Here is a 24,644-nt window from a genome sequence, read left to right as displayed (position 1 = left end):
GCAGAGAAAAATCACTGCTGCACTGATCCAGAGCGAGGCAACTAAAAGCAGCATCGAAGACTGAGCTAATCAATTTAGTTGTGTGAGTGGGGAGCAGAAGGGATGTATCTTGCTATTGCTGCCACCTCCATGAGGGAAAAGCAATTAATAAAAAAGGTTGACACATTAGAAGGTCATTTTTGCTCTGCAATTGCTTGCAACCCCAAGCAATGTCATATCTTCATACTTGCAACTATGCAAAAAATGATAAGATATAAGGGAGCACTTTCATTACTGCAGCAGCTGGAGGGGGATTGTCAAGCCCTGGGACATGCACTCCTAGGGGGTGACCTACTGCTCTCCCAGCCCCACAGCATCTCTCTCACAATATGGTTGAAAATAGAGCTGGCTAGAGGACAAAAGGGGAGTGGTGGGGAGAAAAGCAAACAGATTCAGAGATTCGACTTACTAACAAAACCTTGATGACCGAAAGTTCAACACAGCAAAAAGTTCATCACCAGAGGACTTATGACATCCAGGGAACAAGCACTGGCAGATCTGGCACACACAGCTGCTTTTGCCACTCACTCTCTGCAGCCGAGTGATGAGTCTCCGGAGTGCCCTTACCCCTCTTCCATACCAAACACGACCTTTGTTCTCTGCACATTGCATGTGTGATGTGAGACCCTTACCTCTTGACTTCCAGATGCAGCCAACTCCTTTGCCTTTCATGTCCTAACTTCACACTCTTTGCAAAAACACGAGCACTGTTTAACAGTGGCTTTAAAAGAGAAGTTGCTCCTGGGTGGCACAGGGTGTGTTATTGCAACCCTGAGTGTCCCTTCTCAGCCCCTTACCTGCCTGGGGATAACATTCATCTCAATAGCCAGTGCAGTAGTTACTGGGCAAGGATATTTGGCAAGCTTAAAACCAGGAAAAGGAAGCTGGATGAGGGCATACATAGCCTCATACCCCCTGAGGCTGGATCAGAAATACCTGCCCAGGCACTGAGCCCTATAAACGGTCTCCCAAAGCCTGCAAAGATAAACATGCTCTGGCAACACACCTTTCCACCAGTATCCCTGGGAAAAGGATGGGGACTTGCTTGTTGGAGGAGAGCCACAGGGATTAATGTGGAGAAAGGTGCTGGTTTACATTCAGAACAATTTGAAATGGCTTTCTTTGAAAGCTTCCCCTTAAGTCCCCCTATGTTCCTTCCCCAGCCTGGAGAAATCTCCGAGAAGTGCAGGAGCAGGAAAATCTGCCTCCTTGTACAGGCGCATTCTCCTCCCAAGCAACTACAGTCCCCTTCCCCAGCTCTCCTGAACCTCCCACAAGGTATTAAAAAGCAACAACAAGACAGCAGGCTCTCTCCAGCTTGCTATATTTAACTGCAGGCCTCTGAGCACTCTCCTCCTTTGCAATTCTCTAGAACAGTTGCACAGAAACACAGGGAGCGAGAGATGCTCCTCGCTGCTGTGACGAGCCAGGAGCCCGGGTTTGCTCACACTGCCTCCGCTGTGGGGCTCCTGCATTGCCACGTGTGCGATAAAAACCACCGGGGTGTACACAGGAGGAGGAAGGGAACGCTTTTGTCCCTCCACCCCAAGAACTCAAGGTACTAAATGTTCATACTTGGAAATCAGCAACTGCCAAGAACAAGTTCCCCACCCACCCATCCACCCTAAGCTTTGAAGTGTTTTCTTTCTAGCTTTACCTTGGCACGCTGGCCAAATAAGTCACAAGTTTCCGAAGGTCTTCCTGCCTTATTCTGTCATGATTGCTGCGGGCTGGGAAGGTCAAGACAGGACCACCTCGTTTATCACGGCCACCTGTGGAAAATAAAGGATTGTTAGAAAATCAGGCAGGAAGCACATGTCAAAAAAACTATGTGCACTGAATTGATAAACATAAATTACAGCACATTCAAGAGTCCATGCACTCTTTGTAGCTTTTAGGCTTGCCTAATTGAGGAAGACAGGCTTGCATTTGCTGGAGCTCCAAAGGGGAAGATATATATTTAAAAAAAAAAGCCCACACTAGGAGAATTGCTACTAGCGTTTCTTCTTTCACCTAATCCCATCAAATCTAATATATCTGCCAATCCAAGCAGGCAAAGCTAATGAAATCCTACTGTGGGGATAGTTTTAGACTGGTCAACATCAGGAAAGTGAAAGCATTTTTCACTGTTGCTCAGTGTGTTGCACAGTTCATAGCAAGATAGTTTACAATGTCCTGCCAGGTTGAAGGGATGTATCCCAGTAAAGTTTATGCAGTACAACATTCTAATCTATCAGAGAATTCATTAAAATTGAAATTTTGAGTACAAGTTCATGCCTCTTATGCTTTCTATTTAGAAAGTTGTTGGCAATCAAAATAATCTTCTAGTGTTTTTTTTTTTTTCTGTAGCTTTCCTGTCTTAAAATCCACTCCCTTTAAACTGCTAGTGTTTGGCACTCAGTCTTTTACAGCAATTGTCTAAATGCTTAGCCATAAAGGAATGACTCTACTCTGAACTATACAGTCACAAGTACAGGCGTGAATACAATGTATTCTCCAGCACCTTATTTTATTCTCTCCTGTGACTAAAGTTTAAGAAGCTTGAAACTGAAGTCTAATGCCTTATTCAATGTTTAGTTCTTTCTTCACATATTATCTCAGGAATTTTTCCAGGAATTGTGTGTTGTTAGATAGATGTTTGCACTATTATCTAGGAAAAAGCCACAGCAAAACTACAGGTCAAAAAGCTACCATAGAACTGCAAGGACCTCACAAACAAGCTATAAAAATGCAGATGAGTTTGCACTAAAAGTGTAATCCCTTTACCAGAAATATCACTTCTGAGAAAGGAAAATCACGTGCTTCTCTGAGCTAATTTACTTGGCCAACAAGAAGAAAAGGCTACACAAGGACATGCACATCTCCAGCACTGATCCATACTGCACTGCCCCATGCAGAACTCAGGACACCTGAAGTCTGTGCTACTGGAACATTCTTGTTACTATTTATACATTTTCTTAAAATACAGATTTTTTTTTTAATTGCTAAGACCTGTCTAAGGAGTCTTCTACAGCGCTGCTGCCTGTACCAGACAAAGTCTGTTACACAAACTTCATCTATACTGATAGAGATGCCACTGGTACCCCATGTTACAGTTCATCAGTCCACATTCCCATGGTTTCCAATGGATGCAACATACCTGAATGGCTACACTGTGCAACTCTCCATTGGAACCAGGTCACATCTGATTTGTCCAGAGACAAAAATGGAGAGGAAAGCAAGAGATGTCATCCTTAATTTTGATCCCTCATGCAGACAGGGGTACACATGGAATAAAAAACTGTCCTGCCTAATCTTGCCCCAAATCTCTGTGCCTGTTGTTTGCCTTTGTCTTCACACCATGAAGGTGAGGAAGGTCCATTGGAATCCAGTGTCACCTTGGCTGATCCTGTCTCTGCCACACAGCATGAAAATGGGGGTGTAATGTAAAAAGGACTCAATCTACAAGGAAATAAGCTCATTTAAATTTTCAGACTTTTTTACGAAAAAAGCTTCCCATTTTAAGTACATTCTCCCTTTGCTGAGGTTATTTCACACACCACATCAATGCCAAAGCCATTATATCGTGCACGATGTGTCCAACAGAAAAGCAAGCCAGGCCTATAGAATGGCAAACCAGTACAGTAACTAAAGCTGGAGGGAAATATTTTTTCAACACAGGAAGCTTTTCAAGGTTTTGAAAAATTTCCCATCATATCAAGATGTAACCAAGGCTTTCAAAAGCTTCCAGATACTCACTGAAGCAGAGACCCTAACTTGAACTGCATCCCAGAAGATCATGCTACCCTCTACACAGTCAGACTCCCTCTCTTTCTTCATTCCCAATTATTTAAATATTTGTACAACTTGAAAAAGCACTAAGAGATGAGATCAGGAGACATCCAAACCCACAGTTATAATCCCCCCCAGGATATGAAACACTTGTAAAGGGCCACGAGCTTCCCAATCAGCCCTAATCACTCTGATGCTGCCCATCCACCTTCACCTGGTAAACCAAAAATCATGTTTCTGGGACCCCTTTGACACCTACAGTTCCACCAAAGTGAGCTCTGCAGAATAAATAAATAATTTTTAAAAATTTTCTAAATTCCGGTAAGCTGAAAAAGTGAGAAAACTCTTGACCATTTTACTAATGGTAACACAAGGATTTCAGCTACAGAAAAGGAAACAGGATCCAGAACATTCCTGTCATGTCTTTGCTTCAGGATAAAAATTGTCCCTCAACAGTTCATCTAAACTGTCCTCAGGGGAGCAGGATAAATAAGGCTCAGGCACAGGGTCAGAAGTTACCAGGACAGACTGGGGAAAATGGGTTAATTCTCATTGGAGGAGGAAGGTTACATGATGACCCAGTTGGAGGTTTCTGGATGATGGAAGGATAAATAAGTGCCTGGGTTGATTCATTCTAGTCTTACAGCACAGAAAAACAAGGAGACTTGGGGCAAATATCAAGATATATGAGGTTTAGAAACAAATGTTTCTCATTTGTGATAAAAGTACTGCTCTACGCTTTGAGCAATAGGGTGAAATTATTATTACAAGTGCATCATACATATTAGAACCCTTCAGTTGCTTCCAAATTATTCAGTTCAACTCAAGCCAATCCCAATTATTGAGAAATCCCTATTTTTTATGAATGCCTGCATAATTTATGATTTTATCAAGAGCCTGTATGAAGAAACATCAGATTTCTTCCAGAACAAACCATGGTATGTTTAATTCACCATAAGGCTTACAGATTTCAGTAACTGTGGTTTACTCCTCTAAATACTGATAATACGTAGCTTTCTTGTTGCACTTTATAACCAAAAATGTCAGCTTTTCTAGGCAGTCTAAATATGATATTACCACCATCAAACTTCAGACACCAAACATGCCTATATTAGGACACCCATCTACCCTAACAGAGTCTCTGGACAGGTAGCAACAGAAACTAAAAAAGGAGAAAATCCTTTGGCATCAGCTGTATAGGGAGCTTATATTGTTCCTTTTCTTTATTATTATCTTTTTACTGAGAGGAATAGTGAAGTACAGAGAGAGGGGAAGAAATTCAGCCCAGATCCCACAGCAAGTTCACTTGAAGAACCAGTAGAAATGAGGTTTTCTGACTCGGCCCACTATGTTAGAACTTCACAGTGCTTGAAACCGTCTGTGCTTGTCAGCAATCCACTCGAGGAGGCTAATCTTGCCCCAAGTCAGCCATGATCTCAACACCAATTGTATATGAACAGTCTTCAAAGAGCTACTCAGCACATTGTTTTAAAAGAAAATAAAAAGTAGAAGGAAGTAAAGAGTTTCAATTGCTTTAATCAATATGTCCCATCTCCTGCCTCCCCCTGGACTCACAGACATGAGATGCAATAATCAAACATATCATTAGGTTTGTTAATTACAGTTATTAAATGCTAAAACAAAGAGCTGATAATTTCTTATTGGTTTTCAAGGTGAGTTTTCATGGGCTTTGCTCTGATTTAGAGAGGCAAACAGATGGTCTGGTTATTAGTGCTCTGGAAAAAAAGAGTTAGAAAAACACATGTTCTTCAGGGCACAGAGTACACTGAGAACAAATATTTAGCCATATATGTCTTGCATTTCTTCTACAAAAATGCTTTGTTGATGGCCTTGTCAGTCAGTGGTTTCCTTGCCGATTCTTCCCATCTCCCTTTCTTCTGGCCTGTATGAACTCATTGCTAAAGTCAGCACTTATTCCCAGAAACAGAATTACATAATTTTTCCTCCACAAATCATACAGGTGATATTGCAATGATGGCACAAGGAGTTGTGATGCACACCTTATTAAAAGAAAATATTGAAGAAACCTCAGAAGACCTGGATGGAAGCAGGCTGCACAGTCAGTGGCCTTCTGATGACCACTCATCTAGTCAAGCATGAATCCAAGGGGAAAGAGACTCCAGCAACAAGATCCTTATCCTAGCAGCTGCCTGAACTGATATCTTAACCCTCTTAGCAGTAGGCCCAAATGTCTCTGCCTGTGGTGGCCCCAGGCACCCACAGTTAAGCCAAGATGTTGTCTAACCCAGAGTGCTGCTGCTATGACTCTCTGTACTGGCCTTACCAATCTCAAATCCTGAAGCACGTTCATCCCCATTAACATGAAAAGCTGGAATTCCAACTATGGCCAGTCCTGTTTAGGACAGGAAATTATCAGTTTCCGTTAATGCAGACTCCTTGTATAAAGCAGATAATGATCTTATCAAGCTCTGTTTTCAAGCTCCATCTCTCCACTTCTATCAGCCGTTCCACCACAGTACCTTACCTGCTTGTAGTGATCCATATTTAAGGGTTTCAAACCCTCTACTTCCTTCTTCACTCTTTTTATAAGCATAAATTCACAAGGATTAACCAGAGACTCAGAGAAACATCCACACAGACAAGGCTCCCCAGTACCTTGTCTAACGTCCTGCAGCACACAGGGAACGGAAATGGGAGCAGCACACAGTGTCTCTGGCCCCTGTTCAGATGTCTGCTGCAGTTCAAATGAACACGCTGCTTCATCTGACCCTGCAGATCATATGCTGATCCATCTTGATGTTGCAGACTCTGCTGAGACCATAAGTGAGTTTCCAGAGGAGCTCAACTAATCCTCAATAGGTATTTCACTCCAAAATATGGTGAAAAAATGAATGACAATGAAGAGAACTAGAAGACAGAAGGAGCTCAGCTGATGTCAGGCACCTCAATGCAATGATAAACAATACACTCTGGACTTCTAAATCTAACTGACAGACTTCCTAGGAAAAGAAAGTATCAAGGAATTGGTATCCAGTCTTAAAATAACAGTCCTTTCCCTGCCACAGCCGAGCTGTGCGAGACTGCTTGCCACTAAACCTCCTCTGAACAAATTTCTACACTAAAAATCCTCCAACTTCAAAATGGACTAATGCCTTGCATGGGTCATATATAGGATTATCTGTGTGACCGCCCCCAAGTTCAGTTGGTTCCAACACAGGTGATTCTAGTGCAACTATGATGAAATGTAAGCTCCCACAACAAGCCCACCTGCCAATTAACACAGCTGCAGTGCAGTCACCAGAATCCCACATCCCAAAGTCAATTACCTGAATCAAATCCTAACAGCAAACACAACAGTACATTTAGGGTTAATGATTCCAAAAACAAGACCAATTGATCTCACCAGAAGATCTCCTGGCAGAGCAGATCAGAGGCTGTAGACAGGACACCCAGTGCAGTCCCTGGAGGATCCCATCTCCTACCAAGTAGATTTATTCCGCAATCGCCCTCCAAAAAGCCACTGCATGGATTTGAAGAGACCACCTGTTGTGGCTTGTAATACACTTCTGCTGCTTTATGCAAGTATTTTGGGGTACTTCCTTAACTTTAAATGTATGCTGGCCAACAAGCCCCTGGGGAAATGGTCTCGAGTTATTACTCGAGACTTAAACTTAAACTAAGGACAAGTGAGACTCATTAAAAGGAAGAAAGAGCTTCTTCATGTGGAAAGCAAAACTTCCAGAGAATGTATAGAGGAGCTTGTTTTTTCCCCTGGAAGTAGCTGGATTGCTCTGAAGTATCAAGGGAGTACCAGTACCCTCCTCCTCAAAACTGACCCTAAACCTCTCTGCCTCTTGCCCCAGATGCAAATTACTTTTTTTGATCTTGCCTCCTTTATTGCAGATGTATGGGAATAGTTGTATATATTTAAAAATCAATTGACAAACTGAACAAAATAAGCCCCAAGTTTTCTAAAACAAAACATCCCACTGCACACCCTCTTGCCCCTGGAGATGGGGAGGGAAGAACACAGCACTTGGTGATGGTGGTACTGACAGACACTCCAAACTCACACCACTGGGCACAATGTTAGAAGCTGTAGAGAATAAGGAGAACAAAGAGAGGCCAGATTCACCCTGATCACACACTGTTTGTCTTCCTCATTTGAGACAAGTATGGAGAAACGGCAATGGAAAAGTTTCTGATGTTCATCAGCGAAGCGAAATATGTGATAAACTGATTCACTATAACTGGCTGCTCAGGTTTGCCACATCCCCAGCAGGGAAGTCCTTGACACCAAACAGAGGATCCTGCAAAGTAATGGAAGTTCAAGGGAGAGTTTAAGCTACTGGACTTATGTAATTGCTATTAGGAAGTCTTTCCCCCTCTGGCTTTAAGAAGAAATTCAGCCTAGAGCTGGAAAACACTGGCAGATGAAAATGTTTCTGAAATTGCACATTCCAGCAAAGTATTTCCATTTCAAATAGCCTATATTTTCACACCATAAGAGAAACAAACAAAACAAACAAACAAAAACCTTACAATGACAAGAAACAGAGAGGATGTCCAGTTGTGAATTTCAGTGCTTCTTGTCAGTTAAAATTGATTCCTAAGGAAAAAACCACAAGTCTGGAACCAAAGTGCTTTCTTGGAAATAAGGAAGTTTCCAGAGCTGACTAGTCTCATTAGTGGGACAGAAGAGCACATCTTACTGCAAAACAACCCAAATGGTTGGGTGTTATTGTTTTAAATATCTCAAGTGCTACAGTCACCTTCCTGGGTCCTTATATTAAGGACAAGAAAACCCTGTGAGCTGGAACAGGATGGGATGTACAGAGACCTTCTTCCTTCACAGGCTCAGTTCCTCCCTTTTATTGTTTTTTTCAAAGTCCCTGACATTAATTGAGAAGCTATACCTATGTGACAGGATGCAGGGACAGAAAGTGCTGGCAGTGACGAGACATTCTCCACAGAATGTCCCATGGCTATGGTTAAAATGTGTGGAAAAATATAGAGCAACTAATTCTGCACACTATATTTACTACCTGTAAATGAAATCAGAAATCCAAGGAGACTTTTTGATTTCTGCTTTAACTTTAGAGACCTATGAGGATATCTAAACAAACACTATAGGTAAAAGCTCTTCTCTATCCTCAAAAATCAGCTAACACTCTTGGAAAACAAAAGAAAAAATCAAACAACAATTAGAAAACCCAAACCAACAACAACAACAAAACAAAGAAAAACAAAAAAAAAACATGGCAGGCTCAGGCTTCATCAAAAGACCTGGAAATGTCACAGTCTAAACATTTTCGTTTTCTTCTTTAAAGAAAAATCTCTATTAATGCAGCAGCAAATTCCTGAAGAGAGCATCATGGCCCAAAACCACTAGGAAAATTCAATAGTCAAGCAATGCCATGTTTTTGTAATAGCATATTTTCTTTTCTTGGAATTTCCACTTATTTCAAACTACACCAATGGTAATACGGAATTGAATAAAACGGAAGAGACTTTTCTGTAACAAAATATAGAAGAATTATTGATGTTTCATTTGAAATTTCCATTCCAGAGGAAGAGGAGGATGGAAACTTTTCATTTAAATCAGAACTTTTTGTGCAAATACAGAATGTTTATATCGTTCAAAAATTAAATATTTCAGTTAGTTTTATTCCCAACTCAATACAAATTCCAGTGTCCTCAAATCAGCATTTGAGAACCCCTGGAACCTGGATGTGAAGTCTTCCAGTGCCCAGAGGCACTGGGGGTCTCATTTCAACCCTTTCTCTGAAGAGTGAAGTTCATCCATTAGGTAAAAAGAAAAAACATGCTCCTCTACATGTGGTACCTCTGACAATAAGTGACCTGTGGTGTCTTCGGACAAGTTTTTGGGAAGGTCAGTGTCTCCCTCTCTGAGCTTTCCTCTCTGATTCAACCTGCTGGCCTAAATTTGGTGGAACCTAATTGCAAAGTTGTCCTTTCACCCAGTCTATTTATACTGAAATTCTCAGCTCACAAGGCTGCCCCCAAGACATGTGGTGTTGGGGACAGTGGACTTCTGAAGGATGGACATGGCTGAGCTGTTACTACATCCACTTCTCCCTGCTTTGTGCCTTTTGTTGCCCAAAGTCCACAGAAAAACCTCCTTCTTTGCAGGAGCTCGGCTTGTCACAGCTGCAGCAGCTCACTAGCTTATTACACACTTCTGCCATGTGCTGTTGGTTCCTCAGAGCTCAACCACCCTCTCAGACACCCGGCCAGCCTCCTCCTTTGTACTCCTGCCTTGGCAGATGAGCAGACAGTACCTGGGTGACAGGTGGGAGCCCACACACCACCGCTCTTCTGAGCCCTCGAGGGAGCAGAAGCACCGCGAAGGATCCCGAGAAACTCTTCTGGGTGGGATGGGGGAAACGCTTTCAGCGAGACCCCTGACATTAGTCAACAAAGAAGCTTTTTATAGCCTAAGTGCATGAAAAGCTCCATGCCTGGGAAAGGAACATGGCAACACATTCCCCTCCCTCTCCTGAGAGCCTCATACTCTTCCTTCTGCATTGCACTGATCAATAGGAAATCTCCTATAAATACAATCAAGCAGCTGAACAATGCCCCAAATAACACCACTCTTCTAAAACAGCGTCTGTGTTTCCCAAGAAAGACTATAAGACCAGTTTCCAAAATATTTCACCACCTCTCACTGAAAAAAACCACCTAAAATAATCTACAATCTGTTTTATTTCCTCTCCTCGGTGTTCATCTCCTTCTCAGAACGCAAAAATGAGTCTCTGGCCTGTAACTCACTCACTAATGGTTCCCAAAGCCTTTCCATTATTGAAAGCAACACAGTGAACCACCCAGGCAAAGCCAAGATTTTATTGAGGTTTAGACAACAAACAGGTGGCCAAAGCCACCCCCCTGCCAACCCCCTGCTTAATCTGCTTCCAGGAGGTCAGCGATGGAAGCAATCAGATGGCGATGGCCGGGACGTGCTGCCCCTGCGACTGCTCAGTCCATCACTCACAATGTGAGTTATGGAATGGGATTTTCAGGTGCTGTTTAGGCACACACATGAACTCTGGGTTCAGTCTAGCTCATGCATGAGATCACTGGAAGAAATCAAGAACCAGTTCCAGGAAAAAATCTCGATATTATCCACCACCCCTCAACTCTCCCTCAGTGCAGGGATGCAGATGCAGAGCCTGCTGCTCGCTGCCAGCTGAGTCAGCCAAGGGGAAGTGCCAGGCACAGAGCCCCAGACAGCACTTAAGCTGGATGAATCCATGCCCAGCTAGTTAGAGCTGTATGTCAACTCTGAAATTAAGTGCCCTTGTGAAAGCCTGAGTGCTCCTCTGAGATGACACGGCTGTGCAGGCAGGTCCTGCTGTGCCTGCTCTGGAGCAGGCGGCAGCTGTTCTCCCTTCCCTGCCTGTTCTGCCCTGTTGCTCTGCAGGGTCCAGGTGTGGAGCACCCACCACACTGAAACACAAAGAGTGGTGTACCCCCTCCCTGAGGGGTCTTGTGTGTTCTCTGCAATTTTCCTGTGGAATCATGGACTAAGAAACCAGCTGGTGAGGCATAGCTGATGGGAAAAGAAATAAACTATGTAACTGAGAGGTTCAGCTGAGAGTTTTTGTGCGTGCTGATAAATTCTGCTGGTGTAAGGAGAGCCCCCTCAACAACTTTACTGTACTGTTATCGTTAAAATTAACTGTAGCATTAAAATCTGAAGAAGACTCAATAAAATTCCTTTTCCTCAAGGAAGCCTGATTAAAACACAATGTGCTCTCAGAGTCTGTGCTAACTACAGAACATTTTTTTTTATCTTGCGAAGTCCAACTATTTGATTTTTCTATTTTGCAAACATTCTATGCTCAAAGCATACTGTACGAAATTATTCCATTTTAAGTAAAAAGAACTCAGCCATCAGTTGAAATGCTCAAACCTTTTCTTAATCTGCTTTATTACAACCCAGGGGAAGACTGGGCACTACTTACACTCTGGGCTGGAAGGTGATGCTGGGGCTGTTGCAGTGGGACACCAGAATCTCAAAGTGTTCTGCCTGCAAAGGCCTCTGGCAACTGTTGGCTGTATTCATTGCATTTGGAGACCATGAAGAGGAGGTGTAAATCCTAGGACATCTAGCTGTGTCAGGAACAGCACATTTTGAGCAGATCCAAGTCTGGAGGCTGGTGAGTCTATAAGGAGCAAACTGTACCCTGCCTGCAGCTGATCATGGTGCAAAACCCTAGGGGATCGTGTTGGAGCTGCTTATTTAACACCCTTCCCCACCCAAAGGCAAGCTTGGCCCAGGACAGTGTCTAATGAGCTGATGATTTGGTGTGAGACCCTCTGGCTCGGAGTTGAACGCAGGCACCATCAGTGCAAGGGGCTATATAAACAATCCAGACAGGTTGTCGTTATTAAATATTCCATGAATTACCAAATGATCCTGCAGTCATTTCCATGCAAAGCAATAGCAGGAGCCAAGAACTAAATTGCAGTACAGTCCCTCCATAAATTCCTCCCCTTCACTTCCCCAGAGCACCCAGTTCAGCTTTTGTGTCACAAACAAGGGTGCAGGTACACTATGTTTTTATGACTATGTTCCCCCCTTCGGAGCAGTGAAAGCCAACAACGACATAAAACATTTCAGGATATTCAGAAGGAGATTTCAGTGTGAGATAAAGTACTCCTGCATGTGAGGACTGTTGGGATAGTCTTGGGTTTCCATGTGAGGCTTTTGGTGTTTCAGAAACTTCCCTCAAACTCCTGGATTTTCATGTTGTTGATGAGAAGGTTTAGCTTTTATAGGGCCAGAAATCGTTTGCTCAAGTCAGTGCTGGACTCACGATCCCTGGACTATTTAGCTGTTGCTGCATGGAAAGACATCTCACACCAACCATTAGTCAAGGCAAAAGCTTTTCCTGCCTGGACAGCATCTCCATGGCTCAGAAAGGTGATGAGTCCCATCCTCATGGGCTCGACTCCACATCTGGGGAGAGAGCCAAGGAGGAAGAGTCTGGGCACCAAACAGCCTTGCTGCTCCTCTCCTCCCTTCTGAAGTCAGCATTACTGTGGCAGTGAAGGAAACAAAAAGCAAAGACTGCAAACAAGGGGAGCTGGCTATTCTTGATGCAGGTTTTTTCACTGTAAGCAGCCTGAGTGGTTTGCAATCATAGAAACGCTGCCACTGGAAATACCCTGGGTTTATGCTGCCAGTTTGAGTGACTTCATGCAAGATTATGATTGCTTCAGACTTTCTCTTCCCCCTCTCACTGACAAGTTGTAATTCATGCCAGAAACACTATCTTCCAAGCTATTCTCAAAGCCTTTTCCATATTGTCTAGTCCTCATCCACCCCCAGGTCCTCGAGATTTGTCTCCTGAATGAAGGCTGTAAATCTTTGTACAGGGTGGCAGGAGAGCTTTGAGCATCTGAGTTATTATGCAAATGCAGCATCAATGGTACTTTTAACTGCAAGTTGATTGGGATTGTAAATGGAACACCAGTGATTTATGGGTCAGAGTGCTGCCTACAAACAGGAATTAATGCTATTCACTGACCTTGAAACCAAAGCAGGATCCCTGAACTGCCCTGACTGCTGAGACAGCCCACATCTAGGCTGGAGCTGAGAAGCTGCATTTCATCCTACCCGTGCTGCCCATTTACCTGTTCCTCAGAATATGAAGAAAATCAATATGGGCCAGTTTCCAATGCTATGACTATTATTGGATAGCCCTGTTCCACATACAGTCCTTTTGTTAGCAGAAGAGCTAATTTAAGTACTACCAAGGCCAAAAACTGAAACTGGTCCCTCATGACTTTGCAGTGCCATAAGGACCAGGATCTGGCAGACAGTGCTCATGCTGGGCTGGAGGGATCAAGAAAAGGTGTGCTCACCTGACACAAAGGCCACTTTCTCCTTCAGTATAGGAAGGACATCAGCAGCTTTTAAACCATCATTTCGAAAAGAACCTGCAAAACAGAGAAAAACAGGAAAGCCACATTAAAAGAAAGCATGCCCTTGCTCCCAGCTTCATGGACATGCCATGTTTTTCAAAATCAGACTGGAGAAAGTCTATAAATTACATAAAAGCACCAACAAATGGACCCAAATGGCTGATACACCAACAGCATTAATATCAATAGAGATATGTTTGTAAAAAAAAAAAATAAATACAGGGAATCGGCTCATCATTCTATCCTTCAAAAGTTCTGAAAGGTTAACAAATTTCCCACCAAGTAACCAGATTTATCCCTGCTGCATTTTTCAAGACCATACTATCAAGCCTAGGAGATGCCCAGCTTGCACACCAAGCGAGGAGCCTTCTCCCTTCACTGTTCTCAACACAGTCCAAGCAAAATCGCAGGGAACATTGCAGCTCATACACACCCATCTAGCATCAGCCCTTGAGATAGATTTGCACAGAGGCTGGCTTAAATAAGGCTTTTCCCCTTTCCCCCTTTCTGCTGTACACAGCACAGCTGGAGATGGAACAGCTCCAAGTGTGGACTGTGGTCAGAGGGAAGACATGCTCCTGATGAGTTTTCCCTGGGTAAGGAGCAGTTTGAACCCACAACACAACCTCATGTAATTCATGCTGTTTGATTACATGTTAAGTATACCTGCACAGGCCATTTGCCTTCCCTGCAGTGCCAAATTATTTCATGTCTCCTAAAATTTCACCAAAGAAATCACAGATTTTTACTCTCCTGGAAGCCTTGGAAAAAGAACTGCTGACAGTTTCAGGCACCAGCAGCATCTTTCTGTTTGCAAAAGCCCAGCAGTAATGGATAACCCCAGAGCAAGCTGGACACTGCCACTCCATCAGTGCAATTACAAAACAAAAGGTGGGTTTGAAGGACATCACTGGGTAGTGAATACCCGTCATGACAAGTGATCTTCCATATGGCCTTAAATCTATTCCAGCTCACCAAAGAGTATAACACATTTGAAACCCTGTATTTTTACTTTCTGCCTTTCACAGGCAGGCAGATCATCTAAAATGGTACCAGGGAAAGAAAGTCTTCTCACTAAGCAGCTTTCTAGAGACAAGGCAACATTGCTGCAGCCATCACACCCTCCTTGCTGAACACAGCAAATGATACCTGAACATTTGGGACTGAAAGTGGGACTGAGGATAAAAGCACCCCCTTTATATTGTCACCTATTACTTCCAACATGCAGCCTGCAAAAGTACAGTGGTTTGATCCATGCAGACATTTGGAACAGACAGGATGAAGACTGTAAAAGCCATTTTCACCTGCAGCTGAACTACAAGTGTTAGTATTATTACGGCTGAGTTACTGTTAGTGGTAAATGAGGCAGCACTTGCCACTCACAGTCAGATTGTGCAACAAGACTGTCTTGTACATGTAAATATGTCCATCACTGGTGACCAAAGGCTACAGCTACCTCTGTGTGCCCCTGTATGCTCTCATGTGTCACCTCTGTGGCACTCAGCTCCAAAAGATGCACAAGTTGACCAGCTAAGCTAGTGAAAATTAGCAGACAAAGGAGTGAGGTAATTCAATGAAAAGCCGAGGCCAATGTAGCTGCATTTTCAACAGCCACCAGAGTACGGTCCTGAGGGACCCCTAAAGAGTGCATTGTATCAGTAAAGTGTTTTGGGACCAAGCAAAAGAGTCCTGGTTGCTGAAGTCTTTCTGTGATCAAGTAAGCATGACTTTGTGCACTCTGTGTTAAATATAGGAGACTTTGCTATTAACTTCTCCTCCTAACAAGAATAACGTCTCAGATCCCTGGCTGTGGCTAGCTCTCACATCAAAGGTAGGAACTTGTCAGCCACAGGCAATGTTTGGAGTTTAAGCAGCTTTGTATATAAGCATCTCATCCAACTGTGAAGCAAACAAGAACAGCCAATGTGCTAGACACATCATGGGGCGTTAAAGACACTCAAGTGGAGTAGTGGGCCAAACTTATCCAGCTGCATGTTCAGCAGTGTCAGTGCAAGTTGATTTTTGGCCAATATTTATTAAATTTTTCAGGGAAATGGCAAAGTCAATTCTTAAGCACTTAACTATGCAGCAGACACAGACACTATACAACTGAGATCTTAATGAACATTAGGAAAAAAGTCAGTGGGTGTATGTAGAGCACATAACAAGGACTTCTTAGCAAAAGCCCACTATACTGAGGGCTGAAGGACAATTTCAGACACTCTTCTACAAGGAAGGGCTGCAAATCACGAAGGTAATGCACATGGAGGCCAGGAGAGAAATGTGTGACTTTAAAACATGGTCACCTCCTGAGCTGTAGCAGGGCAGACTGCAGGCAAGGGGCTCTCTGCTAACAGCCCCAATGTCCTGACTGTGCACAGGAGAGGCAAGAAAAGACTTGAAAGGGGACAGTGCTGCCAGAAGGTACTTTCCCCCTTCTTAGTATCACCCAGGATAGGTCAGATCTGTCCCAACATGATGAATGAATTAGAAAACTGTGAGCCCATCCTATAGCCAGGGAATAAACAAAAAGCCCCGAGATCTGCAAAACTTCCCTCAGGATGAGGAAGGAAACTCCTGAAGGCAGATCAGTGCCTGAAGCAATGCCCTCACTCTGGATCATGTATGTGCTCAACCAAGTGGCAGCTCATGACCCCCAGATGAGGCCATGGCCACTGCTTTCAGAGGTCATTCCGGTTCCTGACAAAATCCTTATGTTAGAAGCTACACCTCAGCACATGCTATGAGGTTTTCCAGCAAGGGCTAGGGGAAGGTATACATAAATGGGAAAACCTACGGCTCTAATAAGGACCCCAAAACCAACAGTAAATCTGTCTCCAGGAGGGTCCAGTGTAGCAACTATTCATTCCCCAGCTCATAAGTTATTATAAGCATATCCTTAAAAATGCTTATTTTCATCCTATTCCCCAGCTGTTTCTAATGCATTTGTTTTGTTTGTTTGCGTGCTGGATCCAAGGCCATGTCTGCACAGCACCATCTGATTTTGGCTGCAGAGCCCCATGTACACCAAGGCTGTACTTTGTATCCTGCCCTACTCCTCCCTGCTACCCCTCTAAGACCCAAGCCCTTCTGCAGTAGACAGGCAGAGGACAGAGGTATGAAGAAAGGGCAGGCTGGACACTGAGGCATCCTCCCCATTGTCCAGGTATTTGATTGCGGGTTCACCACCCTCATAAGCATGGAACCACACAACAGTGTGCCTTTTGCTTTCTCCCTGCAGGTCTCACCAAGGGCTGCCAAGACACTTGAATGTTGCAATCTCCTCTTTACCTAAAGAGAGACACAGAGAGCACAGTGCTGTGACCCAGTCACCCTGCAGCCCCTCACACCTCCTTCCTGTCCTGGCTTAGTGTGCCATCCACATAACAGGGACACCACAACTGGCCACAAACTTGTATTACTCCAGCGACATGAGAAGAGAGCACACCCTGCGAGCTTGAGCAGCTGACAGGATAATGTGTTCTTGTAAACTTGGAAGCACTGAAAAATTAAAAGAGTGGATCCTCAGCATGGCTGTGTCACATGTGAGGGCAGAGCAGCATCACACACGCACAGTCCATTTCCCAGCAGGGATTCCCTGGGTGGCAGAAGCAGCTCACTGTTTTAGATGACATGCTGTAATGAGAAGCCAGATGGGTGAGACGAGAAGCTTAAGGCATGCTTCCATGTTAAATGTAGCAATCCTGAAACTGAGAAAATTCCTTTTTCCTCTGCACAAATGCCCCAGCTGGCCTGGGGAACTCAACTGCCTCAGGACATGAAGGTCAGCAGCTCAAGGGGCTTCCTGAACAGGTTGGAGATCTGCAAACAACAATCTCCAGGGAACTGTGAAGATTAATAAAATAAGCAAGAGTTTTGAAAAGAATGTAAGCCTACAGACTTTGAAGTGAAAGCCAAGCTCTAACTCTTGGAATGAAATATAAATTATGCCTGGAGAGAGCTCTGTGAGCTTTCAGATTGCTTTCTCTAAGCAGAGTGCAGGGCCTCTGTTGGAGACACGGTCTGGGTCTAGATGGAGCAATGATCTGCTCCAGAGTGGCTTTTCCTAGAAAAGCTTCAGTTCTAGTCTGAAAAATGCAGCTCTTGGCTTCAAATAAAGATCAGCTGCTGGAAATATGGAAATACTTTCTATACTTAAAAAAAGTATGCGTAGGCAAGAAGAAGGCCTCCTGTCAGAGCACTGCATGGGGCTTAATCACTTGGCTCCTGATGCCTTCAGCAGGAGTTGTTCATCCCAAGTCCCATGCAATGTTTCAGGAGAGGCAGCCCACATTCTCATAGTTCTCAGAACAGATTTGACTATTTAAAAACTTTGGCACGAAGTTTCTTTAACCAAACAAAACTGAACTCCTTGGGCTTAAACCCATCCCTCGAGGAACTCCACTGGAGTCCAGCATGCAACAGTAGGATTAATCTGGTTCATATTGTTTCTTTCTTCTTCCCTCAGTAAAGGCCTTTCCTGTATTTCTACATCACCACCACCACCACCCCAGTTTTGGGGGCAGTTACCTCCCAGGTTTATGATAGTATAATTGCCTTCCTTTTTTTTCCCCTCAAAGTTTCAGTGGGTTTTACTTGTGTTTGCAGTACGGTGGCATCTTGGCTTTCTACAACATACAAACAGAAGGGACGTCTGATGTGAGCCGAGAGAGGCAGAACAAAGGAGACTTTATTATTCCCATTGTAGCCTTTGCAAACTGAGACACAGAGAGATTGACTTGTCCTGTGTCAGACAGAAAGTTTGTGTAGAGTTGAACCCTCATTTCCCCAATGCTTCCCCAATGCTTTTCTCATACAAACATCCCTTTGTTTTCTGGCAGAATATAATCCTCCTTTTTCTTCTCTTGACACTTCTGGCTTCCTCCTCCTGCCCTTCTCTCTCCATTATTCTTTCCTTCTGCATTTCTGCCTCAAATATTTACTTTTTGTGTGTGATAAACCTTCTTTAACCCCTTCCTCCCTTTCCTGCAGGCTATTGTCTGTCCCTGCAGGGCTGTGAGCCTTCCCAGTTTGATTTCTCTGATTTTCCACAAGCCATGCAGAGGGGCTTAGCCAAGGGCTGCCGGGGCCTTCGCCGCTGGGATTTTGTTGGCTGAGGCTCATTGGTTCAGAGGCAGAGAGGCCACAGCATGGCACAAGCATTTGGTTGAATAGAAGCAACATGTGCTCCGGACTAGTATTTTAGCACCATCTGGCAGAGATAAATGGGGCTGGACACTCCGCATCTGCTGGTCGTTCTTCTGCGGACAACAGCCTGATCCCCGATGCAAAGAAAGAGCAATTTAGTGCCCCGAGCACCCCAGGAGCCCACAACGCTCTCCTGCCACGCTCGCCTGCTGCAGGCAGCAGAAGAGCAGGTTTTGATTTCACAGAGGGAGGAAGGAAGAATTGGATTGAATTGTATTGAATTGAATCTAAAGGCAGCACCAGACAGAAACACCACAAAATTAAGCTGTAAATATCATTACAAACTATTATTGAAGATTAACCCAGAGCTATATACTTCTCCTTAATAACCAATAAAGGTAATACCTGGTCTCACAGGAAGCATTTAGGACTGCAGGTTAGACTGTGGCAGGGACAGGGGGAAAGGCAGGTTGGACTAGCACCATAGCCCTGGGGCAAGGATGGTATCTGTGCCCCTCCATCCTCCATTCTCTTTCTCAAGCCCCCAGATTAAGCGTGCAGACTGACACACAGACTCGTGCCACAGCTTCAGAAGTTGCAAGAACCATGGACAACAATTAGATGGTCTGCACAGAAGACTAATCCCACTGCACCACATGTCACACTCTTTATCCCAGCTGAGACAGAAGTCATATGCATTACATTGCTGCATTTATTCTAAAATGAAAAGATGAATGTTGGGTTTATACATAATACTTAGCCTCAGTCCATGACTAATATTATTTTCTCTGTGTTCCCTTATTTTGTCCTTCCTGTTATTAATTATACACCACTACTGCTGACTGAAATATCCTTCTGGTCACAGCTATCAGGTGGCAATACTACAGGCTGCCTCTGCTTCCAAGTTTTGCCAGTGCATATCAGAGGTCCAGTTGCTTTTCTGCCACCTCTACACCAACAGGTTAGATCCTCTGATTTCCCATTGCTTGAATCCCCGTACAGGGAAAGCCACTGCCAGCACAGCCCCCCCCCCCGCCTGTAACACAGAGAGAGGCAGGGCTGGGGTTTGGGGGGCCTTGCTAATTGCTAAGATTGTTATTCCTTCCACGAGGTACTTGACAGCATTGAGCCTCCCAGCACAGCCTTCGAATGTCCACACATTTAAACAGTAGCCTCAGCTTGAAAGCTCGCCAAAGAATAGGCAAGGCCTCAAGAAAGATAGAGCCGCTTGCAGCAAGCATGCAAATTCATCAGCCTCTGAGCACGTGTGGCCTCTAATAAGCCGTGTTCGGCATCTGAAGCCTAAAACATCCCACCCTGTGCACACCACCTAAGCTGACAGCCAGGCTTTGCCTTTCAATAGATGGTAAAAAACCATTCAAAGCATCAGAAGGATACTGAATTTATGCACAATCTGCGGCCAAGGCTCTGCTTCAACTCTATCCATGGGGGATTTTAATCATTTCATTTTAAACATATACTAATAGAGATGCTAAGAGAATGCAATGACTGTGAGTCAATCTTTTACGCGTTTCCCTTTTATTTTCATGAGGACTTTGGAATCAGGTTGAGATCTTTCAGTTCCTACCCTTGGAAAAATAATTAGACGTTATAGGTAGCCCTGTGGATAGCACATCTGACTGCTAGTCAAAAGACTTGGCTCTATTTGTGGTTCTGCTCCTAAATTGCTTTATGATCCTGAACAAGCTGTTTTAACTGTGCCAGATCTTGGTTTCCCTCTCTACAGAACGGAAATAATGACTGCCCACATTAGTAAAGCACAGTCAGGTTCACAGACCTCAAAAGCACCTTACAAATGTGAATTAATTCTGCCTCAAAAAACCTCTCTGAGGCAGGGAACTGTTGCAGTGCACTTTTATAGATAGGTAAAAATGAGGCACTGACAGTAGGAAAGACTTGCTCTGGTGATCACAGAAAAGGCTTTTTGGGAAAAAAATGGAGACATTGGGAGAATTGGAAAAATTAGGTCATCTGACACAAAATCCTGTGTTTTATTTCTTAAGTGTGCAAGGGATAGATGTGCTGCCCCAGAGGGAAATAAGTATATTCAGCACCTTGAGCTTTTAGTCGTTAAGTGTCTTGCAATATACAGATTTCTCTACACATCAGTGACCACCCAGACGCAGCAGACTTTTATGGTGTTAATAAACAGCTACGGACCATTTGTAATCTGAAGTCACATTTTAGACATAGCCATACCCAGGCCTAGTGTGCATGAATATTTTCTTTTCATTTCACTCCCTTCTCAATTACAATTGGGTTCCTTATGGAAACATTCCTCAGAATTTTATAATCCCATAAAAAGTTTAGAACTGCTGATGGATTCCTGTAGGAAGGATGCAGGGCCCCAGTGAAGTTGTAGAAGCTGAGCACCCAGGGTCTCATCCTCTATTAAATTCTGTAGGTTAGAATAATTTCCTTTAACTGGCATTGGTTTAGTCAACAGGCTTTTCCAAAAAGCTGCAAAAGGGCATCTGCCAGCACCTGTCACATATCAGGGAAGTGCTCAGGGTTTCTCGTCCATCTCCCAGAAAGCCTCCCACTCACACCCCGGAGGTCCCCAGCCACCAGTAACTTCTCCAGGACAAAAAAAAATAAAATAAAATATCTAATTATGTACAACATTGAGGAGACACTTAGCTGAAACGCCAGCCTTACAAAGGAACCATATGCCAGTGCCCCAAGTGTGCTTTGCAAACATCTGCCTCTCAGGGGATTTCATGCCAGACAGTAAGAAAGCAACTTTAATTAGAGGCCAATTGAGATCCTTTTCCCAAAACCTGCGACTTCCCTAGAAAAGAAAAAACATCCCAAACAAACAAAAATGTTTAAAAATATTCTGTACATTTTCTCTTTTAATGCAGAGTTCTCTTTTTAATTTTTCTGACAGATTTTAACATGCCTCGTCTGAATGAATGCACAGGCTGACAAAGTTCCCATTGCCTTCAGAAGCATGGCTCTGTCTAGTACGAGTGTCAGAGTAGGTTTTAAATTAGTCATTTCTGACTGTGGTTCATTCGACATTCACAAACTAGCACCTTGCTATTAATTAGGCTTACATTTCCCCTGTCTCACTTCGCCTCAAATCCCACCTGACCGCATACATTTCTGCCTTTGCTCATCTCCTTTGGTCCCTTTTCCTTTCTGTCAGGGCTTATGATTTCTGCTTGCAGCTGTTGTGTCACCCTGGGAAGCTGATTTAAAAAAAAAAAAGGAAGAAGAAAAAGAAAACCTAAATCCTCAATTCAAAGGGGAGTATTCCCTTCCTGTGCATTAATTCCCTGGTTAGGGATAAAGCGAGATCCATGCCCTAAGCTCTTGAAAAAGGGCAGACAAAAGTAGAAATCATCCCTGCAGAGGTGTACATGGGTCCCTGGTGGGATGGCAGAGGCTGTCCCCACCCCTGAGCAGGACACAGTTCATCCAGGAAAGGCAGTTGCAGGCCTCTGGGTGATGCATCTCTGGACAAAACCAACAAAACCAAGGCAGCAAGAACAGCAGCAGAAAGCACTCCAGCTGATGTCAGGCAGAGCACATCTCCTCAGGGGCACAGGGAAGGCTCAGGCTATGCTGCAATGCTGGGCTACTCCAACAGCCGCTCTGCAGCCCTTACCTGGCAAGCAGGACCTCCCTCCACACCCACTCTTCTGCTCTTATTTCGGTTTCCCAGGGTCTACTCCTCTGCAAACCAATATAAAACCAACCACAGCCCACCAGCAGGGCCTGTACATAACCCTCTTGCAGCTGACTTCAGGTTTCCCAGACCTCTTTCATAAAGCACTGAACTGTGAAGCGGCAGCGGCAGCAGCTCCTCTGAGGATCTCGCCGGGAAATACTCTGGGTGTAACAGCAATTGCTTTAACTTCCCCAACAGCATCCTAAATCTAAACAAAACCAGGGCAAACATTTTACATACATCAGCTGGAGGGGGAGGGCAAGACACTCACAGGACTAAATAATTTATCTGCCTCTCATGCGGATGCTGACATTTTTGACACACATTAAACATTAATGAACATCATTTTATGGATGGCTGAGTCATGCCAGTCAATGGATAATCTCCTGCCTCTCCACCTGCCCCTTTCACCCTCATTTGGCTCCTATCGCAGAGTGCAGCCACTTGTAACTCTGCCCCCTGAAAGAAGTCGGCTCCCCCAGATGCCAAAGGGCAGAGCAAAAGCACTGAGGGGGCGGAACAGACCCCAGTGAACACATGGACGAGAGCCCAGCCCACCAAGTCCTAACCCCACTGCTGTTAAATTCACAGACCTGCTGTTTTGTTAATTAGCTAACACGAGATGCTGTGAATCATTTTGGAAAGCAAATTACCTCCCTGATTTCCAAAAGCTTCCTAGCTGCACTTCTTTTTTAAACTTACTATTTTTTCCTTCTCTCAATGTATAAATGCCAATTAAATTACAGCCTGCCTCTGTTTAATCTAATGTTAGCCTACTCATATTTTCAGCTGCTCCCTGATGCCAGTTATGGCCCCTTATGCCCAAATCTCTTTAGCATGCTAGTATAAATGTTTATAGCCCTAAGACTTAGTGCTGTAAGAAGCTTGACATTTTTGTGCTAATAACCTGCGATGTTATTGTACTGTTGAATTCAAAAGGATCACCAATGGGTTGAAAACACAGCTTCCCTTTAGTTTGTTGCAGCTAAGGACACATATAAAGAGATGACTGGGATTAAAGCCTTATGAGCTGTCTGGATCTCTTCCTGGACAAGCAGTCCTAAAATTTGCTGAAATGATACTCACCAGAAAGCAGGGTTACAAAAAGTGACTGGGCAGGCTTCAAAGACAGAGGAGATGCATTTAATCTCATCTTACATATCACACAATCATAGAATCATTTAGGTTGGAAAAGACCTTTAAGATCATGAAGTCCAACTGTTAACCCAGCACTGCCAAGTCCACCACTAAACCCATTAGACTGTGATTCTGGGTAGCAGAGTTACCAGAAATAAGTTCTTCATCTCCAACGCACCTTTCTTTATGGAACAGGCTAGAAGATTATCACCTAAACTCAGTAAATTGCCTTCTTTTCACTAAGGGGGAGCTGCACAAATAACTGGCTACAGGTTAATGAGATCTGACTGATCTCCAGAGGGTGCAAGCTGCTGCTCTATAGATCCCTGACAGCTGGAGTCAAATGACCATCCAACTCATCCCTGAAACACAGGGAAATAGTTTGGGGCCCCTCTTTCCAGCCCACTGCCAGGTTCCATTTTTTGCTTTCAACAGAGGTGACAGAAATGCAATATATTGGCAATGATTTTTTAATTTCACAGACTGAACTATAAAATTCTTTTCCCACACACATTTTCCCTTCTTCTAAAGGGATTTTACTGGTTGGTGGTTTTGCTGAGTAGCATGCTCTGCAAAAAAACAGCAATTCTAGGCAGGAGGAAATTGTCACATGCAAAGTGTCAGTAATAGTCCACATAGTTCATTAGGAAGGTCATCTAAAGATAGTGAAATTATACTTGGATCTGAGATGACTTACTGCACCCTGTAGGATCTTGCAGCAGGTGGCTGCCAAGCCTCCCTTGAATACAACACTGAGGAGTAGACCTCAATCTAAACCCAGCTCAGTCAACCAAAGGACATTTATTACCTTCAGTAAATAAGAGATGAAAGGAAAACACATCTTCTCCTTTCTCCCACATCTCCTACTCCAGGTGAGATTTCACTCCTCTGGCTGCAGCAGTTTTAATAACCCATT

The 24,644-nt window shown here is 43.9% G+C and overlaps 1 protein-coding gene across 2 annotated transcripts in view; it reads right to left on the bottom strand.

The window, feature by feature from the left end:
- Positions 1-24,644, bottom strand: part of KALRN (kalirin RhoGEF kinase) — a 512,316-nt gene that overhangs the window by 335,779 nt on the left and 151,893 nt on the right. For both annotated transcript variants that reach the window (XM_027679018.1, XM_027679019.1), the window contains exons 3-4: positions 13,687-13,761; positions 1,697-1,811 (exon numbers count right to left, since the gene is read on the bottom strand). In XM_027679018.1, the coding sequence (XP_027534819.1) occupies positions 1,697-1,811; positions 13,687-13,761 (190 nt within the window). The remainder of the gene's footprint in view (positions 1-1,696; positions 1,812-13,686; positions 13,762-24,644) is intronic.

This window comes from Neopelma chrysocephalum, unplaced genomic scaffold (genome assembly GCF_003984885.1).
Source record: "Neopelma chrysocephalum unplaced genomic scaffold, ASM398488v2 Primary Assembly neopelma1_44, whole genome shotgun sequence".
NCBI lineage: Eukaryota > Metazoa > Chordata > Aves > Passeriformes > Pipridae > Neopelma > Neopelma chrysocephalum.
Note: the sequence above shows the minus strand (reverse complement) of the source record. Positions and strands in the feature narration are given on the sequence as shown.